Source organism: Chanodichthys erythropterus, chromosome 5 (assembly GCF_024489055.1).
Source record: "Chanodichthys erythropterus isolate Z2021 chromosome 5, ASM2448905v1, whole genome shotgun sequence".
Taxonomy (NCBI): Eukaryota; Metazoa; Chordata; class Actinopteri; order Cypriniformes; family Xenocyprididae; genus Chanodichthys; species Chanodichthys erythropterus.
The window spans coordinates 20,822,019-20,843,662 of record NC_090225.1 but is presented as its reverse complement, the minus strand read 5'-3'; the positions used below and the strand labels follow the sequence as shown (position 1 = coordinate 20,843,662).

The 21,644-nt window shown below is 36.4% G+C and overlaps 1 protein-coding gene across 4 annotated transcripts in view; it reads left to right on the top strand.

Annotated features, from left to right (window-relative positions):
- The window catches only part of rock2a (rho-associated, coiled-coil containing protein kinase 2a), a 50,660-nt gene that overhangs the window by 21,548 nt on the left and 7,468 nt on the right, over nt 1-21,644 (top strand). For all 4 annotated transcript variants that reach the window (XM_067386518.1, XM_067386517.1, XM_067386516.1 and 1 more), the window contains exons 2-26: nt 2,359-2,440; nt 3,799-3,899; nt 8,005-8,142; nt 9,453-9,713; nt 11,453-11,597; nt 11,693-11,831; nt 11,950-12,041; nt 12,904-13,063; nt 13,196-13,256; nt 13,462-13,473; nt 13,580-13,708; nt 13,796-14,023; nt 15,842-16,088; nt 16,172-16,278; nt 16,510-16,669; nt 17,239-17,399; nt 17,524-17,708; nt 17,831-17,900; nt 18,183-18,286; nt 18,474-18,660; nt 18,768-18,861; nt 19,329-19,423; nt 19,535-19,726; nt 19,816-19,984; nt 20,302-20,372. In XM_067386518.1, coding sequence (XP_067242619.1) covers nt 2,359-2,440; nt 3,799-3,899; nt 8,005-8,142; nt 9,453-9,713; nt 11,453-11,597; nt 11,693-11,831; nt 11,950-12,041; nt 12,904-13,063; nt 13,196-13,256; nt 13,462-13,473; nt 13,580-13,708; nt 13,796-14,023; nt 15,842-16,088; nt 16,172-16,278; nt 16,510-16,669; nt 17,239-17,399; nt 17,524-17,708; nt 17,831-17,900; nt 18,183-18,286; nt 18,474-18,660; nt 18,768-18,861; nt 19,329-19,423; nt 19,535-19,726; nt 19,816-19,984; nt 20,302-20,372 — 3,390 coding nt within the window. The remainder of the gene's footprint in view (nt 1-2,358; nt 2,441-3,798; nt 3,900-8,004; nt 8,143-9,452; nt 9,714-11,452; nt 11,598-11,692; nt 11,832-11,949; nt 12,042-12,903; nt 13,064-13,195; nt 13,257-13,461; nt 13,474-13,579; nt 13,709-13,795; nt 14,024-15,841; nt 16,089-16,171; nt 16,279-16,509; nt 16,670-17,238; nt 17,400-17,523; nt 17,709-17,830; nt 17,901-18,182; nt 18,287-18,473; nt 18,661-18,767; nt 18,862-19,328; nt 19,424-19,534; nt 19,727-19,815; nt 19,985-20,301; nt 20,373-21,644) is intronic.

The window sequence follows — 21,644 nt, the reverse complement described above, 5'->3', positions numbered from 1 at the left end:
CCCTAAAATGAAAATTCTGTCATTATTTACTCACCCTCATGTCGTTCCAAACTTGTAAGACTTTCATTCATCTTCGGAACACAAATGAAGATCTTTGTGATGAAATCTTAGAGATGTCTGTTTCTTTATTGACTGCCTTTGCAAATGACAATTTGACGCATTAAAGAGATCGGAAAACTAATCCATTTGAATTCAGTGGTTTAGTCCAAATTTTCTGAAAAAATTTGATCGCTTTATATTACAAATAGATTTAATTTCGGCTTTTTTCACATGTAAACATTGATCAGCAAACATAAGCAGAAGCTCAACCGAATCTAAATGACGCACAAGAACAAACCTCTTCCGGAAGCTCAAACATACCGCATAACACACGAGAATGAACCTCAATGGTTACGCAGCACTTTTGAGCTTCCAGAAGAGGTTTGTTCTTGTGCATCATTCAGGTTAGGTTGAGCTTATCTGAGGACAAAAATAAACACTGCAACTGCTAAATGAACAAAATGAGAGTAGTCTGATACACAAAAGTGCTGAGTATCTGTGTCCTTCCTTCCTTCCTACAACCTACTTAAGTAGGAAAGGTGAGATTCTCTTTATAAATTTGAGCTTTTCTGCATTTTCGGGAGATAGTCTGTTCTTTTCATCCCAAACCTATGCGGCTGTACTGAATAGTCACTCATCATCAACGCTTGAGTGCTCAACTTTAAGAACTAGAAGTAGAAATACCACATAAATTGTATAAAGTAATCAAATTAGCGCAGTGATGTCATTTTTGCCTTGTGCACCTTCACGTTTGTGCGGACATGACGAGTATAAACCAAGCTTCAGGGAGCTTTCACACTTGGTTTGATTGGCTGGTCCGACCCAGAGTTCAATTGTGTGAGGACACACATAAACACAATTTTATCAAATCATACGGCATCAGGAGTGGTTCACTTCCCCGATTTAGTACGATTGCATTGAATCAGCAGCAAACCCTACTGGAGTTCACATGAACCGTACCCATGACTACCTTTTTAGGCAGACTTGGGTACGGATAACAGCATTCACATCATTCAAACAAACAAACTCTAAACCCGGGTGCGCACTAAAAGTGCTAGTGTGAAAGCACGCTTATTATGCTGGTACTCACAAATCATGACATGGAGCAAAATTGCGTACTGGTGCAGACTTTATGCGACTTAATGGCCTGATTTAAAAAGTGCACTAAAATTATCGCCATGTTCACAGTGTTGGTAATATCTGATATAGTACTAAAGAGTGAACTGAGAGAACCGATGCACTTAAGAAGAAAAAGAGATGTCCATAAGATTTCATACTCTGCAGTAAGGAGTAGAGAAATTTTGGAAGTTGAAGGCAGGGCAGGAGAGAGAGTGAAAATGGAGAGGAGGGGGAGAGGTGTGGCTGCTGGACATTCCGACTGCTTTTCCGGTAAGGGTTTCCAGCGAGACCATGCCTGGTATGTCGGTCACAACAGACCTGGTCTTGCTTCAAATCACTTTACAAGCACAGCAGTGCAGTAACCACCGGCCGTCACCTCAGCATGTGCAGGAACAAATCTATGGGCCTGGTGGTCTCAGCGTCTGCTTAATTGTTTTAAATGCATTTCCGTTCATTATATGCTACATTCCCTCAGGACAGGACATCATCCAGATGCCCAAAAAAGGTGAAGTGTATTCTGGGTAACAAAGGCAGTAATAATAAAAAAAGATGAATGACTTGTCAGGCTTCGTCAGCAGAAGTGAATGTTCTTTTATTATCTACTGACTTTTTGTAAAGCCTTGCTGAGTAATCAATGTTAAGATTACTTAAGGCTAGAAGTTCTGCCTTGCCATTTAACTTCCCGTCCTTGAAGTATGCGTGTTGCTCATTCCACTCAGGGCTTAAATAAGAGATATCTTTCGATAGCTCGATTGTTTTTGCCCATGTCTTTTCAGACTGATAGACATTTACAAAGCAGAAACCAGATGGGGTTAGTTTCCTAAATTGTTAATGTTGTACAGTTGTTGTTTTTTTTTTTTTTTTTATATATATATATATATATAATAAAATGCCTGTCATATTATGTACCAATTCTGATTCTGTATGAGATGCCAAGAGCACATGAACCACTATCTTTTGTGCTTCCACGAAAACTGGCCAAATGGCCTAAATCTATAACGGAGGTGCATCAGGTAGCAAGCAACAATTTTAGCATTATGTATGGTCAAAATAAATGAGTAGCATTGTGAAAATGAATGGAATCCATGAATGGAAATGTATAATTTCTAAGAAAAACAGACATGTTCACTTTGTATGAATACTTTTTGAATGGAGACCATTATTTTAATGTTTTACTCAGTGTTTGTATTTCTGTTTCAGGACTCCATGAATGCCCTGGTTTTAGATCTGGACTTTCCGGCCTTACGTAAAAATAAGAACATCGAGACCTTCTTGAACAGATGTGAGTATCTGCTTTTAAGAGATTGCAGATTTTGTTCTGTGTTATTCTGTGGTAAAAGGAAATACTTAATGGTAGCATCTTGTTTTACACTGAGACTGCTTCCTGCTACAATGTCAACAGCATTTATCTGAACTGAATTGTTTTGAGTGGCTCTTCCTAATTTGGTCCCCTCACTTTAAAACACAAGCTCATCACATAAATAATGAACTGTCAGCACATACAATGAAAACTTTTTCGTGTCTTTGGTCTGAAGAAATGGCATGCATGTGATGTCATGGTCATGGAGGACTTTAATGCAGTTTAATACAGGACACTTTTAGGAAATGTTTCTTGTTGTGGTTCATTTATAATGTAATGGTAAAATAATGTAATTTGTAATTATCTGCCAACATTGAGCTTATGGCTTTACAATCATGAGCCTTTTCTTGTAAGCTGAAGGTTTGGCTTGGTTAGTATTTTGATTGGAGACTGTCTGGAAATACTAGTTGCTGTAAGTTTAGCTCTGCCATGGACTGGCTATCCAGTCTTCCTGTCTACAGACCAATAAACCTTGGTTAGGCTTCAACATCCCTTCATCCATACATAGAACATGGATGATGGATGGTTTATCTAATTTGATAATTGTGGCTAATAATTTAATATTCAGTTTGTTGTCATAAGTGGTCTTTGATATTTGTTTAAATTCAGTGCTTTTGTGAATGCATCTGTGACTGTGTGCTCTATTCATGCGCTATTAAAGTTTTGACTAATTATCACATTCTGTCCCGATTTTGTTCCTGATTCTGCTTGTTGTCATGGAGACCATAGGGCTGTACGGACATTATAATGTGCGGTTTGGACGAGAGAGTGTGACTCAACAGTCCTCTCATCCAGACTGTGAACCCTCTCTACTGGCCTTTGATAATTGTCATTCCTGATGTTGATGTTCTCAATATTTTAATGAATAACTACAAAGCTTTACAGTATATACCGAAGATTTGTTAGGGTTTTTTTTTTTGTTGACAATGACAATGGAGCATTGTTTAGTAGTGGTACACCATTATGGGTTTTTCAGTTGCCAGAAGCTATGTCTTGAAAGCATTATGGTTATAGGCCAATTATAATGCAAATATGTTTGTGTATATGATAACATATAAATAATACAGATAATATATAGTACAATTTAATGATAGCAAATGAGATGTACACAGAATTTACTCAAAAATATTTGAAAACACTTCAGTTACTTTGACATGGATGCATATATATGGTAACCATCATTACCATTTACAGACCTGAGAGATCACCAGAAAGCAAATTCTAGTTCATCAATCATGATATGACCAAGGAAATGTGATTTTGATTTGTTTTGTGTATAGATGAGAAGGTTATGGGCCATATAAGGGAGCTCCAGATGAAGCCAGAGGATTTTGACCGAGTGAAGGTGATCGGTAGAGGAGCATTCGGAGAAGTCCAGTTGGTGAGTGTGTTTGTGTGAGATAACTTCAGGATAATATGTATGTATGAAATCAAAATTGACCCCATTTACTAGTGCACATTACTAGTCTTGTGGTAAACAATTCATCTGTGCAAGTTGATTCACAAAAACAACTTTTTTTGTCTTTGTAATCTTTGATCAAAATCTAAAAATATACTTTCCCTCTGGAATGGCCTTCCTTCTTTGATGATGTCAGTTTGACGACATGAGTAGAACATCCCCTCCAACGGTCAGCCTGCTGCGAACTTTGACAGCGAGCTGAATGGAATGCCCACTTTTTTAGATCCAATCAGTGGTTAATGGAAAAAAAAGTCACATCCTGTATTTTTCTCATTCAATATTCCATTTCACTTGGAATATATGTTAAATGTTGTTCAATTTAATAGTAATCCATTGACCTTATTTGACATCTAGCTGTATCTTTTTGTTCTGTTTGGTGTCATAATATTTTAGCTATTTTTATGACTACATAAATGCTAGGAGATCAGACCTAGATGGGACTTTTAACGGAAGTAAAACAGTGTCCCTGTGGGTCTTTTAAAAGTCTTAAAGGTCTTTGCGCACTGTGTCAGAAATTTCCGAACGTTAAAAAATAAATACGACCTCACGTTGTGTCAATAATGTTTACACACTGCCTCTGAAACTTTCATCCGTCATGAGAAATTTCGGATCAGGTTCAATTTTCTGCATTTTTCGCATCCGTGGCAAACATTTTGAGAGACGTTTTGACAATTCAGAGCCACCGTACAAGCTAACACCAAAATCCAGAGTGCCATCTGACAAGTTATTCATGTCGTCTTCAGCACAAAGCAGTAGCACTGTATGACAAACAAAGTGCGGAATACAAAGAGACAAAATATAAAGACAGATTGTGCCAGTATCTCTAGCAAATTGTCAATCTGAGCCACTGACATCCTGAAGTAAACTTTGAAACACTCGGGATAATCACTCAGCTCCTTGACGAGGTGGAACTCTCCTTCCTCTCTCTCTCTCTCTACGCAATCTCGGGATTGGATGGACCCACTATTTTCTATTTTTAAGAAGAGATGACAATTAAATCATTATAACTGCTTGAAGACTCCATTTTGTATTGTTTTGCAAATTTTTGTCGCAACAGAATCATTAATACACATCGGACTCAGTGTGCAAGGTCTCTGTGCATGATTAATTTTTTAGGATCAAGATTACGAAAAAAAAGCATACGGAAATTTCGGACTCAGTGTGCAAAGGCCTTAAGTCTTAAATTCAGATTGATCAAATTTAAGGCCTTAAAAAGTCTTAAATATCTTGGGTGGTATAAGAAGTATAATAATAAATTATTTAAAGAAGTCATGAGGTCTTAAATTTGATGATGAAAAAACAGGAATCACGATATGGCTTAATGTGATTATTAAATTTCCAAAGGCTATGATTTAATTAAATGTGAGTGCTGCATGTTCAAAGTAAATACATGTCGCTGTTGCGCGTTCTACAAGCGGTTTGCATTTGGTGGTGTTCTTAACTGGTGGATCGAAAAGAAGCAAATGTGCATTCTGAGGTTTATCATTTTACAAAACTTTGTTTCTGTCCAAACCTGTACTTGAACTGTAAAGTTGTTTGAATCATGGCTTTTACAGTCATTTTATGGTTTTTACCATAAACATGGTCCTACTCTGCTCATACGGCATTAATTTTATTTGTGCAGATCTTAAAAAAAGGTCTTAAAAGCCTTAAATTTGATTTTAATAACCCTGCAGATACTCTGGTAAAAGACATTCAAGAGTCTTTGTATGATGCAATTAAATTATCAAAGCTCAGTCATTGTATAATAGCACACATGAGTTACACAGTTAAATCAATTTGCAGCATTAATAGGACGTTGTATGGCCCTGAATGCATCACTTTTTGAAAGCACAAAATACATATTAAGGCAAATATGTGTAATTAAATACACAAGTGATATTAATTGCAATTACAAACCCGATCCCCAAAAAGTTGGGACACTGTACAAATTGTGAATAAAACAGAATGCAATGATGTTTCAAATTTCAATATTTTATTCAGAATACAACATAGATGACATATCAAATGTTTAAACTGAGAAAATGTATCATTTTAAGGGAAAAATAAGTTGATTTTTAAATTTCATGGCATCAACACATCTCAAAAAAGTTGGGACAAGGCCATGTTTACCACTGTGTGGCATCCCCTCTTCTTTTTATACAGTCTGCAAATGTCTGGGGACTGAGGAGACAAGTTGCTCAAGTTTAGGAATAGGAATGTTGTCCCATTCTTGTCTAATACAGGCTTCTAGTTGCTCAACTGTCTTAGGTTTTCTTTGTCGCATCTTCCTCTTTATGATGCGCCAAATGTTTTCTACGGGTGAAAAATCTGGACTGCAGGCTGGCCATTTCAGTACCCAGATCCTCCTTCTATGCAGCCATGATGTTGTAATTGATGCAGTATGTGGTCTGGCATTGTAATGTTGGAAAATGCAAGGTCTTCCCTGAAAGAGATGACGTCTGGATGGGAGAATATGTTGTTCTAGAACTTGGATATACCTTTCAGCATTGATGGTGCCTTTCCAGATGTGTAAGCTGCCCATGCCACACGCACTCATGCAACACCATACCATCAAAGATGTAGGCTTCTGAACTGAGTGCTGATAACAACTTGTGTTGTCCTTGTCCTCTTTAATCTGGATGACATGGCATCCCAGTTTTCCAAAAAGAACTTCAAATTTTGATTTGTCTGACCACAGAACAGTTTTCCACTTTGCCACAGTCCATTTTAAATGAGCCTTGGCCCAGAGAAAACTCCTGCGCTTCTGGATCACGTTTAGATATGGCTTCTTTTTTGACCTATAGAGTTTTAGCCGGCAACGGTGAACGGCACGGTGGATTGTGTTCACCGACAATGTTTTCTGGAAGTATTCCTGAGCCCATGTTGTGATTTCCATTACAGTAGCATTTGTGTATGTGATGCAGTGCCGTCTAAGGGCCCGAAAATCACGGGTATCCAGTATGGTTTTCCGGCCTTGACCCTTACGCACAGAGATTGTTCCAGATTCTCTGAAACTTTGGATGATATTATGCACTGTAGATGATGATAACTTCAAACTCTTTGCCATTTTTCTCTGAGAAACTCCTTTCTGATATTGCTCCACTATTTTTCGCCGCAGCATTGGGGGAATTGGTGATCCTCTGCCCATCTTGACTTCTGAGAGACACTGCCACTCTGATAGGCTCTTTTTATACCCGGTCATGTTGCCAATTGACCTAATAAGTTGCAAATTTGTCCTCCAGCTGTTCTTTATATGTACATTTAACTTTTCTGGCCTCTTATTGCTACCTGTCCCAACTTTTTTGGAATGTGTAGCTCTCATGAAATCCAAAATAAGCCAATATTTGGCATGACATTTCAAAATGTCTCACTTTCAACATTTGATATGTTATCTATATTCTATTGTGAATAAAATATAAGTTTATAAGATTTGTAAATTATTCCTTTTTTATTCACAATTTGTACAATGTCCCAACTTTTTTGGAATCTGGTTTGTATTTTAATCTATTTACAGACACACTTTAAATAAATGTAATGTGTAATTGTCTGTATGTATGTGTTGAGTGTGTACAGTTATACCAAGAGCTGCAAGCAGTTCTGTGTGCTTCCTCTTTAATGACCCCATATAATTGTATATTTACATGTCAGATGTATAAAAGATGGAGAGACCGTGTGTAGTTTTGTATTGTCGTCACTCTGGGTGTGTGTTCGTGATAGTCAGGGGAGAGATGCAGTGGGATGAGTCTGAACAAGCCTGCAGACAAAAACAACATGATTACCCAGTATTCTCTTCTGTCAGTTGTCTGACAGGGACGTGTGTGGGTGCGTTGCACCTAAAGCACAACAACAGAGGGTGCTTTAAAATGTGGCCATGTCTGTATTGAAGGCAAAACAGCCTCTCATAGAGTGTTCACTGATGTTATTTTTTAAATCGTTTTGGGAGTGAGGCACAAGAAATTGAAAATGTGGTTTGTGAGTGTTTTAGTAATGAATTAAGTCTCACAAAAGGTGTGTGATGTGGATTTGTTGTGATGTGTTTTTGTAGGTTAGGCATAAGGCCTCTCAGAAGGTGTATGCAATGAAGGTGCTCAGTAAGTTTGAAATGATCAAACGCTCAGATTCTGCCTTCTTCTGGGAGGAACGTGACATCATGGCATTTGCCGACAGCCCATGGGTCGTACAGGTAAGATGTGCCGACATAGCCCCCCCAAATCCACAAACATGTCTTGTGTGTGTACACATCCCTTGCATGTACAGCATTTGTTATTCACATACAAATAGCTGCTATGGTTTGATACGAGTAAAACGAATATGCTCTTTCCAGACATTAAATATCACATGACTATCTGTTTTTTTTTTTTTTTTTTTTTTTTAACTTTAATTCAGTAATTATGCATTAAATTGTTTAAAAGTGACAGTAAAGACTTTTACATTGTTACAAAGAATCCTAAAAAATGCATCATAGTTTCCACAAAACAAAAAATGTTTAAAACTGTTTTAAACATTGATGTTAATAAGAAATGTTTATTGAACACCACATTAGCATATTGGAAAGATCATGTAACATGAAGAAAATTCAGCTTTGCTTTCACAGTAATAAATTTCACTTTAAAATATATTAAAATAGAAAATAGTTATTTTAAATTTTGATAATTTCCCCAACATTATTTTTATTTTATTTTTTTACTGTATTTTATTCAAATATAGGCAGCCATGTTGAGCATAAGAGGCTTCTTTCAAAAACAAAAACAAAATTATTGACCCCAAACGGTAGTGGATTTTTTTTTTCTATTATGATTATTATGATCACATTTAAATAATAATGAAATGGGATGCTTTTAGTTTTTCAGCAAATTTAAAAACTCAAAAAAATGTAAAAATCGGTGACATTCAGATTTTAAACTTTTAAAGGGGTGGTTCAGTGTTTTTTTTTCTAGGCTTGAGTGCGTTTTTGGGGAGCAGTTTAACATGTCTTAATGCTTCGTTTTTTTTTTTTTTTTAATATATATATTTGACCTTTTATTCTACACCTCTGTTTCCATTGTCATTCGAACGGTTCTTTGACTTCCTGGTTCTATGAAGCCACTCCGCAATGTGCTCAGATTGGTTAGCTGGCCCAGTGTATTGTGATTCGCTGAAGCGTCCGGAAATGCCACGCCCCTTACCATTTGTTATTACATGTGCTTAGCAGATAACAGAACTATACATTTAAAAGACATGTACAAACAATATATACATGTATGTGTATATGTATGTATATATATATATATATATATTATATATATATTTATTATTGTTATTAATACTTATTATATATATATATATATTTTTTATTTTTTTTTTAAGTTCAATTATTTGTCATCTTTACTGGACCAGAAATATTATATCAGTGCATCGTTTAGAACATACACAATATCAGACTACAGAGATAAAAAACCTAAATATTCTCTTTTTTCCCCCTCTTTTCTTGATTCTTTCTCATCTTCTCCTCAGCTGTGCTGTGCTTTCCAGGATGATCGTTCTCTTTTCATGGTAATGGAATACATGCCAGGAGGAGATCTAGTCAATCTCACTAGCACATATGATGTTCCAGAGAAGTGGGCAAAGTTCTACACTGCTGAGGTTGTGTTGGCTTTGGACGCTATTCACTCCATGGGCTTTATTCACCGAGACGTCAAACCCGACAATATGCTGCTGGACCGCTATGGACACCTCAAACTTGCCGACTTTGGGACCTGCATGAAAATGGATGGGGTGAGGGGTCAAACAGTTATTGCAATACAAAAATTTCAGTTGTTCACAGGCTTTTGTCAAAACTGCAGGCTCTCTTTCTGAGCACAGGGATTTTTAGCTCACCATGGATGTAATTGCATGATAAATACCTTGAACACATGCCAGTTCTTGTCCAAAAAAAAAAAAAACCTCAGCCTTCCTTTCATTCCTTTAACTCTGAATGAGGAAGAGCTCAGGTGGGTTCAGAGGTCATAGGGTCATACTAGAGCTAAGAAGCTGTTGTATTTTAAAAACGGTCAGTTTGTGTTGATTAAAGATTAATTGTGGCAAGATCGACTTTTTCCTAATCTGCTCTAGTGTTATAGGTTGTCACTGATTTAAAATGGTAGCTCACTTGTATTTGCTGCATTGAAGGTAACTTTATGATCCTATTCTGTATGTTTTCTGCTATTGCTGTAATATGTGGTGATTATAGAGCATTAACTGTCAAATCTTTGTTTCAAGGGTCTTGGGATACTTAGACAAATGTTTTTTCTTAAACAACATTTTTGACTTGAAGGCTGCCTAATATCAATATTCAAATCCCCCCTATATAGGCTATAAATAAGGAAAATATTTTGGTAACAATTTATTTTGATAGTCCACTTTAGACATTCAGCTAACTACAACTAACTTTGCAACAACAAATCATTAAAGTATTAGTAGAGTGTCTGCTTAATATCTCCTAACACTTTATTTTGATGCTCCCCAACAGACATTCCACTGACTATAAGTAACTTTGCAACTCAAATTATTCTACTACTAACCCAAACCTAACAGCCTACTAATACTCACTCTATTGAGAGTTAGTTGACAAGTACTTTAAAAGTTATAGTTAGTAGAGTGTCTAAAGTGGACTATTAAAATGGTGTAACCAATATTTTGTTAGCATTTTAATTTAGAGTTCGATAATTTATTATTAATATATTAAAATAACTTTTTTAATAACTTGGAAGTTTGCTGAGCCCTCTTAGAACCACTGTCCTAAACTACCACCACATCAAATACAAAGGTAATCTTAAATGTGCAGAATATTAAAATTATATGATATAATAATTAAACACTTTGCTTGGGTACATTTGAAATAATTATCTGGTTGTTCTGGTAGTCTGCAGTTCTCTGTTGTCTATCAGCAGTGGATTTTGATTTATTTGCTGTATTAATTTTTAGATTATTGTTCACCTTTTGTGTTTTCATGGCTGGTTTTAGCTGTTTTTTTTTGTTTTTTTGTCTTTTAAATATAAACATGAGATATTACCACATTACGCATTAGTTATGTATTCAACATCAATGACCTCTGAGATTGTAGATACTTCATAGCTACTGTGTCTGCAGGGGCACTGAACTCAAAACTGCCACAATCCAGCCAATGAATCAAGGCATACTGCTTGTGGTATTACAGTGCCATCTAGAGTAGAGTAGCAGAACTACACACAGGAAATTTTTTTATTATTTTTAAATTGAAATATTTTTTTTAAAATTAGTGCCAGAATCAGTATGTGTGTTAAAACAGGTTGATACTTTCCAGATATAATGCATTGTTCTCTTCAGCATGAATAAATAAAATCAAAACAATTGATTTAAAATACAAAAATAATTTTTAAATAGTTCTATAAATTCACTTGGGTTCAGTGTAGACACACTGTGTGTACATTGTGTATATTGCTGTCTGATGTTTTTAGATATAACTTTACCTCATGGATTGGTTGATTTGATTATAGACGGGGATGGTTCATTGTGACACTGCGGTTGGAACCCCTGATTACATCTCGCCGGAGGTTCTCAAGTCTCAGGGAGGGGACGGATACTACGGGCGCGAGTGTGACTGGTGGTCGGTCGGAGTATTTATCTACGAGATGTTGGTTGGTGAGTCAGGAATATGTGTGTGTGTGTTTGTCTAAATTATATGTTTGTGGTATTAGTTTATTAAATGAGATAAATGTTTGTGTGTACGTGTATAGGTGATACACCATTCTACGCTGATTCTCTGGTGGGGACCTACAGTAAGATTATGGACCATAAGAACTCTCTTAACTTCCCTGATGACGTTGAGATCTCTCAAGAAGCCAAAAACATCATCTGCGCCTTCCTTACTGACAGGTGAGCTTTTACATCCACAGATAGACATACATGTAGTCCTCTGGTCCATATGGATGTTTAACAGGGTTCACATGTTTGACAATGTGTTTTTGTGTTTGTGAATGTTTACATTTGACAGGGAGGTTCGCCTGGGCCGAAATGGCGTAGAAGAAATTAAAAGACATCCTTTCTTTAGAAACGACCAGTGGACCTTCAGCACCATTAGAGAGAGTGAGTAAAACACCTGCTTCCCCCACCTCATTTCTGAAGATTTTAGAATTCAAATACATGATATAGACATTTCAATAGAAATGACATTAAAGTATATTTTAGTTTACAATATATGCTTCTCAGTACATTCAACAGTACAGTTTAACCATATTAAGTAATTAAGTATATTATTTGAAAGCAGGACTTGACATTAACTCTTTTGCTCACCAGCCACTGTAACTAGTGGATTTCCAAAGTTACTAGCCACTCAACATTTTCACAATTTTAACATTGATACCATGGAAAAAAATTGCCACATAGATGTTTTTAATATTATCTTATAATTTAAACTTTAAGAACTGACGCATCGATCCATTATACAGTTACACATGCGTTTTCTTTCTCAACTGTTTACATTCACTTAAAACATAACTGTTTACGTGAATATTCGCCAAGACCAGCATTTTGACATTATTTTGTGTCTATTTGACTGTGTAACAATATGAGCAGCGGAAAATAACTCAATTTAGTACTGAGAGGTGGCTTTATGTGTGCGCACTTTGGGTGTAAGCACACGGAAAATGAGTGTTGGAAACAATTCAGATATTTCAGTATCGATATGTATCACAAAATCAATATTTTTGACTACACTACATTGCTACAGTTTATATATAAAATAAAATATAAATGTTCCATAAATATAAAAACAGTGTTCATTACACATTCATATTTCTAGTATTGCTCAACCAAAACAAGCCAGTAAGCTGGACATAAATTTGTGAGCATTGTTACCTTCATCTCTACTATCAGTTCCCTTTACCTCAGCTGTTACAAATGTTACAAACATGCATAGTGAACCGTTTTTGTCCCGTTCTCTCCCCAGCTGCAGCCCCTGTCGTTCCAGAGCTGAGCAGTGACATAGACACCAGTAATTTTGATGAGATAGAAGAGGATAAAGGAGAAGTGGAGACCTTTCCTACACCCAAAGCCTTTGTTGGCAATCAGCTGCCCTTTGTGGGGTTCACCTACTTTAAAGAAGACCAGTAAGACATTTCTTTTTTGTCAATTCTGTACACTAAATTATTTCTGCTACTTTATTGGATTACCACTTGATGTTCTGAAGCAAAACCAGTTGATTACTACCGTGACACATAATCTGGTGTGTTTTTGTGCAGGTTGTTGAATGCTGTTAATAGTTCAGCAATGAAAAATGATCTCCCAGTATCTAAGAGAGAGGTATGGCACAGATACGCTTCTAATTTCGTATGCTTATATTTTAAATTTAACTGCTTTATGCTCTTTAGAGACCTCATACAGTAGTAGACCCTGTTTAGAGACTTCATATGAGCTTTTCAGAAGCAGGGCTAAACTGATTAGTGCTTCTTGCAACATTGGTTGTAACTAATCTCTTCATTCTTTTCTCTTTTTTTTTTACCCACAGGACAATTTAGCAGTAAGTGTTCACACTCTTAATAATGCTTAATACACAGCTTATTAGGTAGTTTATTATTTTAAGAGATTGATGACATTAAATGAAGATCGCTTTTTTTCCCACTCAGCTCCAGAAGAAACTACATTCCCTAGAAGAGCAGCTCAATATTGAAATGCAGGCCAAAGATGAGCTGGAGCAAAAATACAGAAGCAACTGTACCCGCCTAGAAAAGATCACCAAAGAGCTCGATGAAGAGGTGAGGGGGTGTTTCATCTTTGGAACTTCAGCAAAGTTGTGTGTAGGAATATACAGTGATCTTACCTGTTTGCACATGTGTTAATAGATAAATGGCAGAAAAGTGTTGGAGACGTCTCTGAGACAGCTAGAGAGAGAGAAAGCTCTCCTGCAGCACAAGAGCGTAGAGAGTCACCGCAGAGCGGAGAGTGAAGCCGACCGCAAACGCTGCCTGGAGAATGAAGTGAATAGTCTGAGGGATCAGCTGGATGAAATGAAGAAGAAAAACCAGAACTCTCACATCTCCAATGAGAAGAACATCCACTTGCAGAAACAGGTTTGTGGGTTGTGGGAAAACTTGCTATGTCTGTCGTTCAGGTTCATAATTGAATGTCAGGTAGATTTTAATTCAAGGACATATGGTCTTGATTATCCAATTTTTTGAAGACCATCAGAGGGGCTTCATTAGTTAAAGCGCTATAACGTGGATTTGATTAAGGTGTGTAAATCTCTTCACAACTACCAATGTCATGAGAAATGTAACAAATCATGTAAAGATTTATTTTTTGGAAAATTAAACATTTTATCAAACGTTGATAATTGCCTTAATCTTTTAAACAACTGAGAAGATAATGATCAAACTTCCCGAATCTATGCTTATGAGAGTCAATTATGTATTATGCATTAGGTACGTTATCATCTCTGACAGACAGCATGTTGAAGCCGCACAGGCATTTTCACCCTCTTCTCGAAAAAACGATGATGAAGTAGTCAAAACATCTGGTAGTGTGGGTTTTCCAGGAAATGCGTGTACTCCCTGGACCTCTGCTTCTCGTAAATACTACCATGTATTGTGCACGTTATTTTTTTGACAGACATCGATTTCGTGAAATTCAAATGATGTGGATTTGAAAACAGATGGATTGCAAGGTAATAATTATTTCTTAGCTGGCAAGTATTCAGTGGAGTGATTGATGTCCACGAGTGTGTTATGTCGATAATATTAGTTCTAATATTCCAACTGACAGCCAGCCTTAGTTTTTGACGGACGTGATAACGTGCATTAGGGGTGAACTTTGTTTGATTTTGGGGCCATTTTAAACGTGCTGGAGACGTTCAAAATGCTTTTTGCATAGTTCATTTTACTTATTTTACAGAATGAAGTTTATTTTGTGGCTTAAATCAAGATGCTGTTTTTTTTTTTTTTTTTTTTTTTTTTTTTTTTAACCAGGAATGGAGTGGTTTTAAAGTTTCTTATAAAGTTTCTTCTGTCTCTTATAAAAAAAAATCTTTTATTTAAACCCACAAAAATGCAGATCCTGTTTTTGGCTGTTCAAATAAGTTCTTTTTATAATTTTTTTCTTTTAAAGACATTAATACTGTTATTGAATAAAGATGTATTAATTTGATCAAAAGCAACAGTGAAGACATTTATGACACAAAATATTTCTTTTTCTAATATTCTTCTTTCATTCAGCAACATTTGTTTTTTCTTCATAAAAATATTAAGCAGTACAACTGTTTTTAGTATTGATAAAAAAAATACTTAAGCACCAAATCAGCATATTAGAATGATTTCTGAAGAATCATGTGACACTGAAGACAGGAGATGAAAATTCAGCTTTGCCATCATAGAAATAAATTACATTTTAAAATATTGTATAGAGAACAGTTATTTAAATATTAAACTAGTATATAAAAATAGAAGTTATTTTAAATTGTAATTATATTTCACAATATTACTCTTTTTACTGTATTTTTGATTAAATAAATGCAGCCTGCAAGACTTCTCAAAAACATTTTTAAAACATTTTTCACTTTCAGTGTATATAGTAAATACATTATGTGTGTTATATGCATAAATATTTATTTATTTGTTTATTTTTTTATGGTTTGACTGGCAAGTAAATAATTCAAGTATTTATGTAAATATTTTATACTGTTGCAACATTTTGTTGCAAAGTCTTAAATCAGAATAATACAGTGTCTGTTAAAAGCAACATTTAGTTTTCTTAAAAGTAAATTCCAAGAATTATGAGTCTGTATTTCTGGAGAAACCTGTGGCTATGTCTTTCTTATGTGTTATAAATGAACAGAATGATCGTAGTAGCATATTTTCATTTCCCTATGACAATCCCATGTCTCTCTCTGGCAGCTTGATGAGGCCAATGCATTACTGCGGGCAGAATCTGATGCGGCTACGCGGCTGCGTAAAGCTCAGACAGAGGCCTCAAAACAGCTGCAGCAGCTGGAGGCTCATGCAAGAGAACTGCAGGACAAATGCTGCATGCTGGAGAACAGCAAGCTCACACTGGAGAGGGAGAACATCACCCTGCAGGCAGCGCTGGACACAGAGAAACGAGAGCAAACCCAGGGCTCTGAGACTATCTCTGATCTACAGGGTAAGTGTGTATTCCTTCTTTTGGAAGTATCATATCAGTTCACAAGCAACAGTGTTCATCCACATTCTACCTCTTATCCATAGCACGAATCTCTGGTTTGGAGGAAGAAGTGAAACAGGTGAGACAAGCCCTATCTAAAGCTGAGACAGAGAAGAGGCAACTTCAGGAAAAGCTAACAGACCTGGAGAAGGTAAACAAATACTTTCTTTCTCATACTCATTCCCTCCCTTGTTGTGACATGCTTATATGCTATGGTTGTACCTTCCTCATTCCTAGCATTCACTGCTGAAGAAATGTACTCAGATGGCTATTAGAAAGCTACGAAGTTGATGTACAGGTGGTGTTTACTCTCTGTTTATTGCATTTTATGTCCAGCCCATCTTCTAATGTCCCACCCACTGTGTGTGTGTATGCCCAATAGGAGAAGAGCAATAACCAGATTGACATGACCTATAAGCTGAAGGTGTTGCAGCAGGGTTTGGAGCAGGAGGAGGCGGCACACAAGGCCACAAAAGCTCGACTTGCCGACAAGAACAAGATCAGCGAGTCCATTGAAGGAGCAAAATCTGAGGCTGTGAAGGGTATGAGAGCTAAGTGATTAAATATCATATGAAACGCACATTTTGAATGCAGTTTTCTTTCCTGTTTTGGCATATTTATTATTATAACAGGTAGTTTACGTAAATTAAATTCCTCAAAACTAACAGAAGTGGGCTAAAATCCACAAAACTCCCCCCCCCAAATTTTTTTTTGTCGATAGCCTTGTGGGCAGCGAGTCGACACATAGCGCGAGCTTTGGGCGACCTGAGATCAAGTCCTGGCTCGTGGACCTTCCCCCCTCTCTCTCCCAATTCGCTTCCTGTCAACTAACTGTCCTATCTCAATAAAAAAAGGCAAAAATGCCAAAAAAATCTTAAAAAGGGGAAAACTCAAATTTTTATTTCATTTTAAAAATAGAAAGCTACGAAGTTGATGACAGTGAAGTGCATTCTAAAGGTTGCAGTGGAGAACATGTTGGCTTAGATTAGGGCAGACAAGACAGAGCCCAGAGTTACATAGCAGAATTGATAAAAGGGTACATTTCTGGTTTTTGTAAACATAACAGGATTTTATTGCGTGTTAACATGTCTGTTTTTGTGTGTTCATCTAGAGCTGGAACAAAAGCTGCAGGAGGAACGTTCCTCTAAACTGCGTGTAGAGAACAGGTTGTTAGAACTTGAGAAGAAGAACTCCATGCTTGACTGTGATTATAAACAGTCATTGCAGAAACTAGAGGAACTGCGGCGACATAAGGAGAGACTCACAGAAGAAGTATGTGTAGTTTATAAATGTATTTTTGCTACACTAAAGCCAATCAGCAATATTAAAATGATTTCACATCACAGGAATAAAGCACACAGATCTACAGATTCTCCTGATCTTTCTCTTTGTCTAGGTGAAGAATCTGAGTCTGAAGATCGAGCAAGAAGTTCAGAAACGCACTTTGACTCAGAATGACCTGAAAGTTCAAAACCAGCAGCTCAGCACCCTCCGAACATCAGAGAAACAACTCAAACAGGAGATCAACCACCTGCTGGAAATCAAACGCAGCCTGGAAAAACAAAACGTGGAGCTGCGCAAGTATGCAACACACATGCAAATGAACTCATTGAATATAACACATCTTAATAGCTTTAAATTCTTTTTTTTTTTTCAAAAATATTCAAATCATTCATGTATTGGATAATTTTCTGTGTTTCTAGGGATCGTCAGGATTCGGATGGACAGATGAAGGAACTGCAGGATCAGTTGGAGGCAGAGCAGTATTTCTCTGTAAGAAGTCTAAACTCTTTCCCTTGCAGAAACAAATCGAACACTCAAGTCTAACAAGATTGTGTGTTCTTGGTAAACCCTACGTTATGGGGACAAATCATACAGAATTATGTTTTTTGAAAATGAAACAATGCAAGAAAATGTAAGAGTTTTCTGTGAGGATTGTGTTTAGGGGTATAGGGTTAGGGTATAGAATATACAGTTTGTACAATATAAAATCATTATGTCTATTGAAAGTTCCTATAATGGAAACCCAATGTGTGTATGCATGTGTGTGTGTAGACGCTGTATAAGACACAGGTGCGGGAGCTGAAGGAAGAGTGTGAGGAGAAAAATAAACTCTATAAAGACGTACAGCAGAGTCTACAAGAGCTACAGGAGGAAAGGTGAGATATAAAATAAGAGGTTTAGCCCACTGAATTACCAAAAAATGCATTACAACATTTTTATGTCATATATAAAACATTTCTGGGTCATAATCTCATACTGCAAATTTAAAGTCTAAATGTGTATATGTTTATATGTATATGTTTAATTTCTGTGTACCTTTTTTTTCTCTTGTCCCTTTTTTAGGGATTCTCTTGCAGCCCAGTTAGAGATCACACTAACGAAAGCTGACTCCGAGCAACTGGCACGCTCGATTGCAGAGGAGCAGTATTCTGACCTGGAGAAGGAGAAGATCATGAAGGAGCTGGAGATCAAAGAGATGATGGCCAGACACAGACAGGAGCTTGCTGAAAAAGACACCACCATCACCTCAGTGAGTTACATTGCATTTCAGCTATAAGCCAGAATCACAGAGATCACATTTAGTTTTGAAGCAGTCTTGAGGAACTTGTTGGGTTTAATTGTCCTGTCTCTATACAGTTAGAGGAAGCTAATCGCACATTGACAAATGATGTTGCAAACCTGGCCAATGAGAAGGAAGAACTCAACAACAAGCTAAAGGAGGCACAAGACTGTAAGTGGCTAAATATATTGACCTCAATATATATGTGTATTTATATTACATTACATTATATTATGTTATATTACTTATAGAACTTGTTCAAAATAACTATATTTTCAAAAATAAGTTAACAAATAAATTATTAAATAAATAAATTAACATTTTCAGAGCTGTTCACACAGGGATAATTTATTATCACAGCTTCAGTTGATATTCAGTACACATTCCAATTAATTTATCTCTGATTATTGAAATTCCAAGCTCTTTTCTACCTATTTTAATATGCCATCTGCATGGAACTTTTTTACAGCTTAGAACAAGCATTGACCCACAGTATCCTTAGCAAACTCATGATAATCAGAGGAAAACTGTTGGGGATTTTTCTGTAACTCCTGTTTCTAGCTGAGTAATAGGTCTCACAGTGGCTGCGAGTTTGGCTTTTTGTCTCTGTTAATACTGCGAGCATTTTGGATTTACAGACCTGCAGAATCTAAAGAATGAAGAGCAGTCCATCACTCAAGTGAAACTGGCCCTTGAGAAACAGCTGCAGTCAGAGAGAACTCTCAAAACACAGGTACACCATAACATTTTCCTTTGAGCAAATGAATAAATCAAACTCCCTTTGAGTCAGATTTGCTACATTATTTATTTTTCTCTTTTCTCTTGGCTCTTTTCCATCTATCAGGCAGTGAACAAGCTGGCAGAGATCATGAACAGAAAGGAGGTCAGAGGTGGTGGCAGTCGCCGTGGAAATGATACAGACGTGAGGAGGAAGGAGAAAGAAAACAGGAAGTTACAGCTGGAGCTTCGTTCTGAGAAGGAGAAGCTCAACAGCACCATCATCAAATACCAGAGAGAAATCAACGACATGCAAGCAGTATGACCGCTAATCAGTGTCTGAAGAATGCCACACTGCTCCACAGGTAGCCAGAATACTCGTTTCTTACTCTTGTTTATTTCCTGCAGCAATTGGCGGACGAGTCTCAGGTGCGTATCGAGCTGCAGATGGCCCTCGACAGTAAAGACAGCGATATTGAGCAGCTCCGCGGCCTACTGAACTCTCTCAACATCCAGTCGCTTGACTCGGCCAGTATGAGCAGCGGCCCTGACATGGACACTGACGAGTCACTACCAGGTACTGTTAAGTTCTTTTCCAATCTAAACTTTCATAACGTTTTCTTTTATTCACTTTCTTCTTTTTGTCTTTTTCCACATCGTTCTGCATCACCCTCCCTTCTTTCTGCTTAGTTTTGCTCCGATTTTCAGTTCAACTTTCACCCTTCACTTCACTGCAGAGCCTGACTGCACAGGTGACCTGCATGGCGTTCAGTGCATGACCTTTTGACCTCTTAAGTCTTGACTGGACATCATGCCTTCCCATAACAGGCTGTTTTCTGGTGTATTTTTATAAAGCTGCTCTGTTTTATTATACATGTCTTTTCTGTTGTACAGAAACAAGACTGGAGGGTTGGCTGTCTTTACCAGTGAGGAACAACACCAAACGCTTTGGGTGGGAAAGGAAGGTATGTATTTAGACAAGCATATTGCATTTTTTTTTTAAGTAAGCCATTAGCTAAGGATGCTGCGATGACATGTTTTTAAAAAATGCTATTAACATCAACATGACATCAAAATGGGCCAATCAATTAATCAGTGTTTCATTTTTTTCCCCAGATTATTCAAAACAAACGTCAAAGAAAATAAGTAAACTACAAAGAAACAAGTTATATATATAAAAAAAAACATAATAATAGTAGAACCAAGATGCTAATGAAGTAAACAGTGTACTGTAACTTATTGCTGTAGTTTTCATTGTATTAGCATTTAATTTAGATCTTATTAAATAGTATACTGATATGACATCAGGGTTGGATGTAAATGTGAATGTAAATTTAGTAGGGGTGTGACGAGACAGGTAGCTCACGAGACGAGACACGAGATTGAGTTCACGAGACAAGATTTTTACACACTGTTTTTAAGAAATCCTCCGATGAAATACATGATTAGAAAAATAATCTGCAGGTGTATTTGAAATGTTTTAACTAATCATCTTGTAATGAATGTCATTTCACTTCTACTTTCTGAGTGTGAATTATCATATGCAGTAAAAGACAACAATACTCAATCACTGAAAAACGTTTTCCACAAACTGGCTTCTCTCCTGTATGATTTCATACGAGTCTCTTCAGACCTTACTGTACGTGTTTTATGAGCTTCTACAACTTTTGACCTCCTAACTGAACTCCTTTCCACAAACTGATCATAGAAATAAAAACAGTATAAATAAAAATGGTAAAACTTTACAATAAGGTCTCATTTATTAATATTAATGTATTAACCAACATCAATAATGAGCAATATCTTTGCTACAGTATTTATTAATCTTTGTTAATGTTAGTTAAACATAAAAACAGTCATTCATGGTTAGTTCATGATAGTGCATTAAGTAATGTTAACAAATACAACTTTTGATTTTAACAATGTATTAGTAAATGTTGAAATTAGCATGAACTAAAATGGTGTGGAAATATTGGTCTTCCTTAGTTCAAGTAAAGTTAGCTAACGTTAACTAATGAAACCTTATTGTAAAGTGTTACCATAAAAATAAATAACAGTTTTCTTTTAGTCTTAAGTGAAATCAATAAGTGCAACGATGATGAAAGTACTCTCTCAATATTATCCAAGTTATCCAACGGAATTAAATGGTTTTTTATTTCTATAAAAAGCAAAATGACAGTGGAGGCATAATGTAAACGTAGCGATGGCATATTCTTTCCTAATTTCACCCTCACACT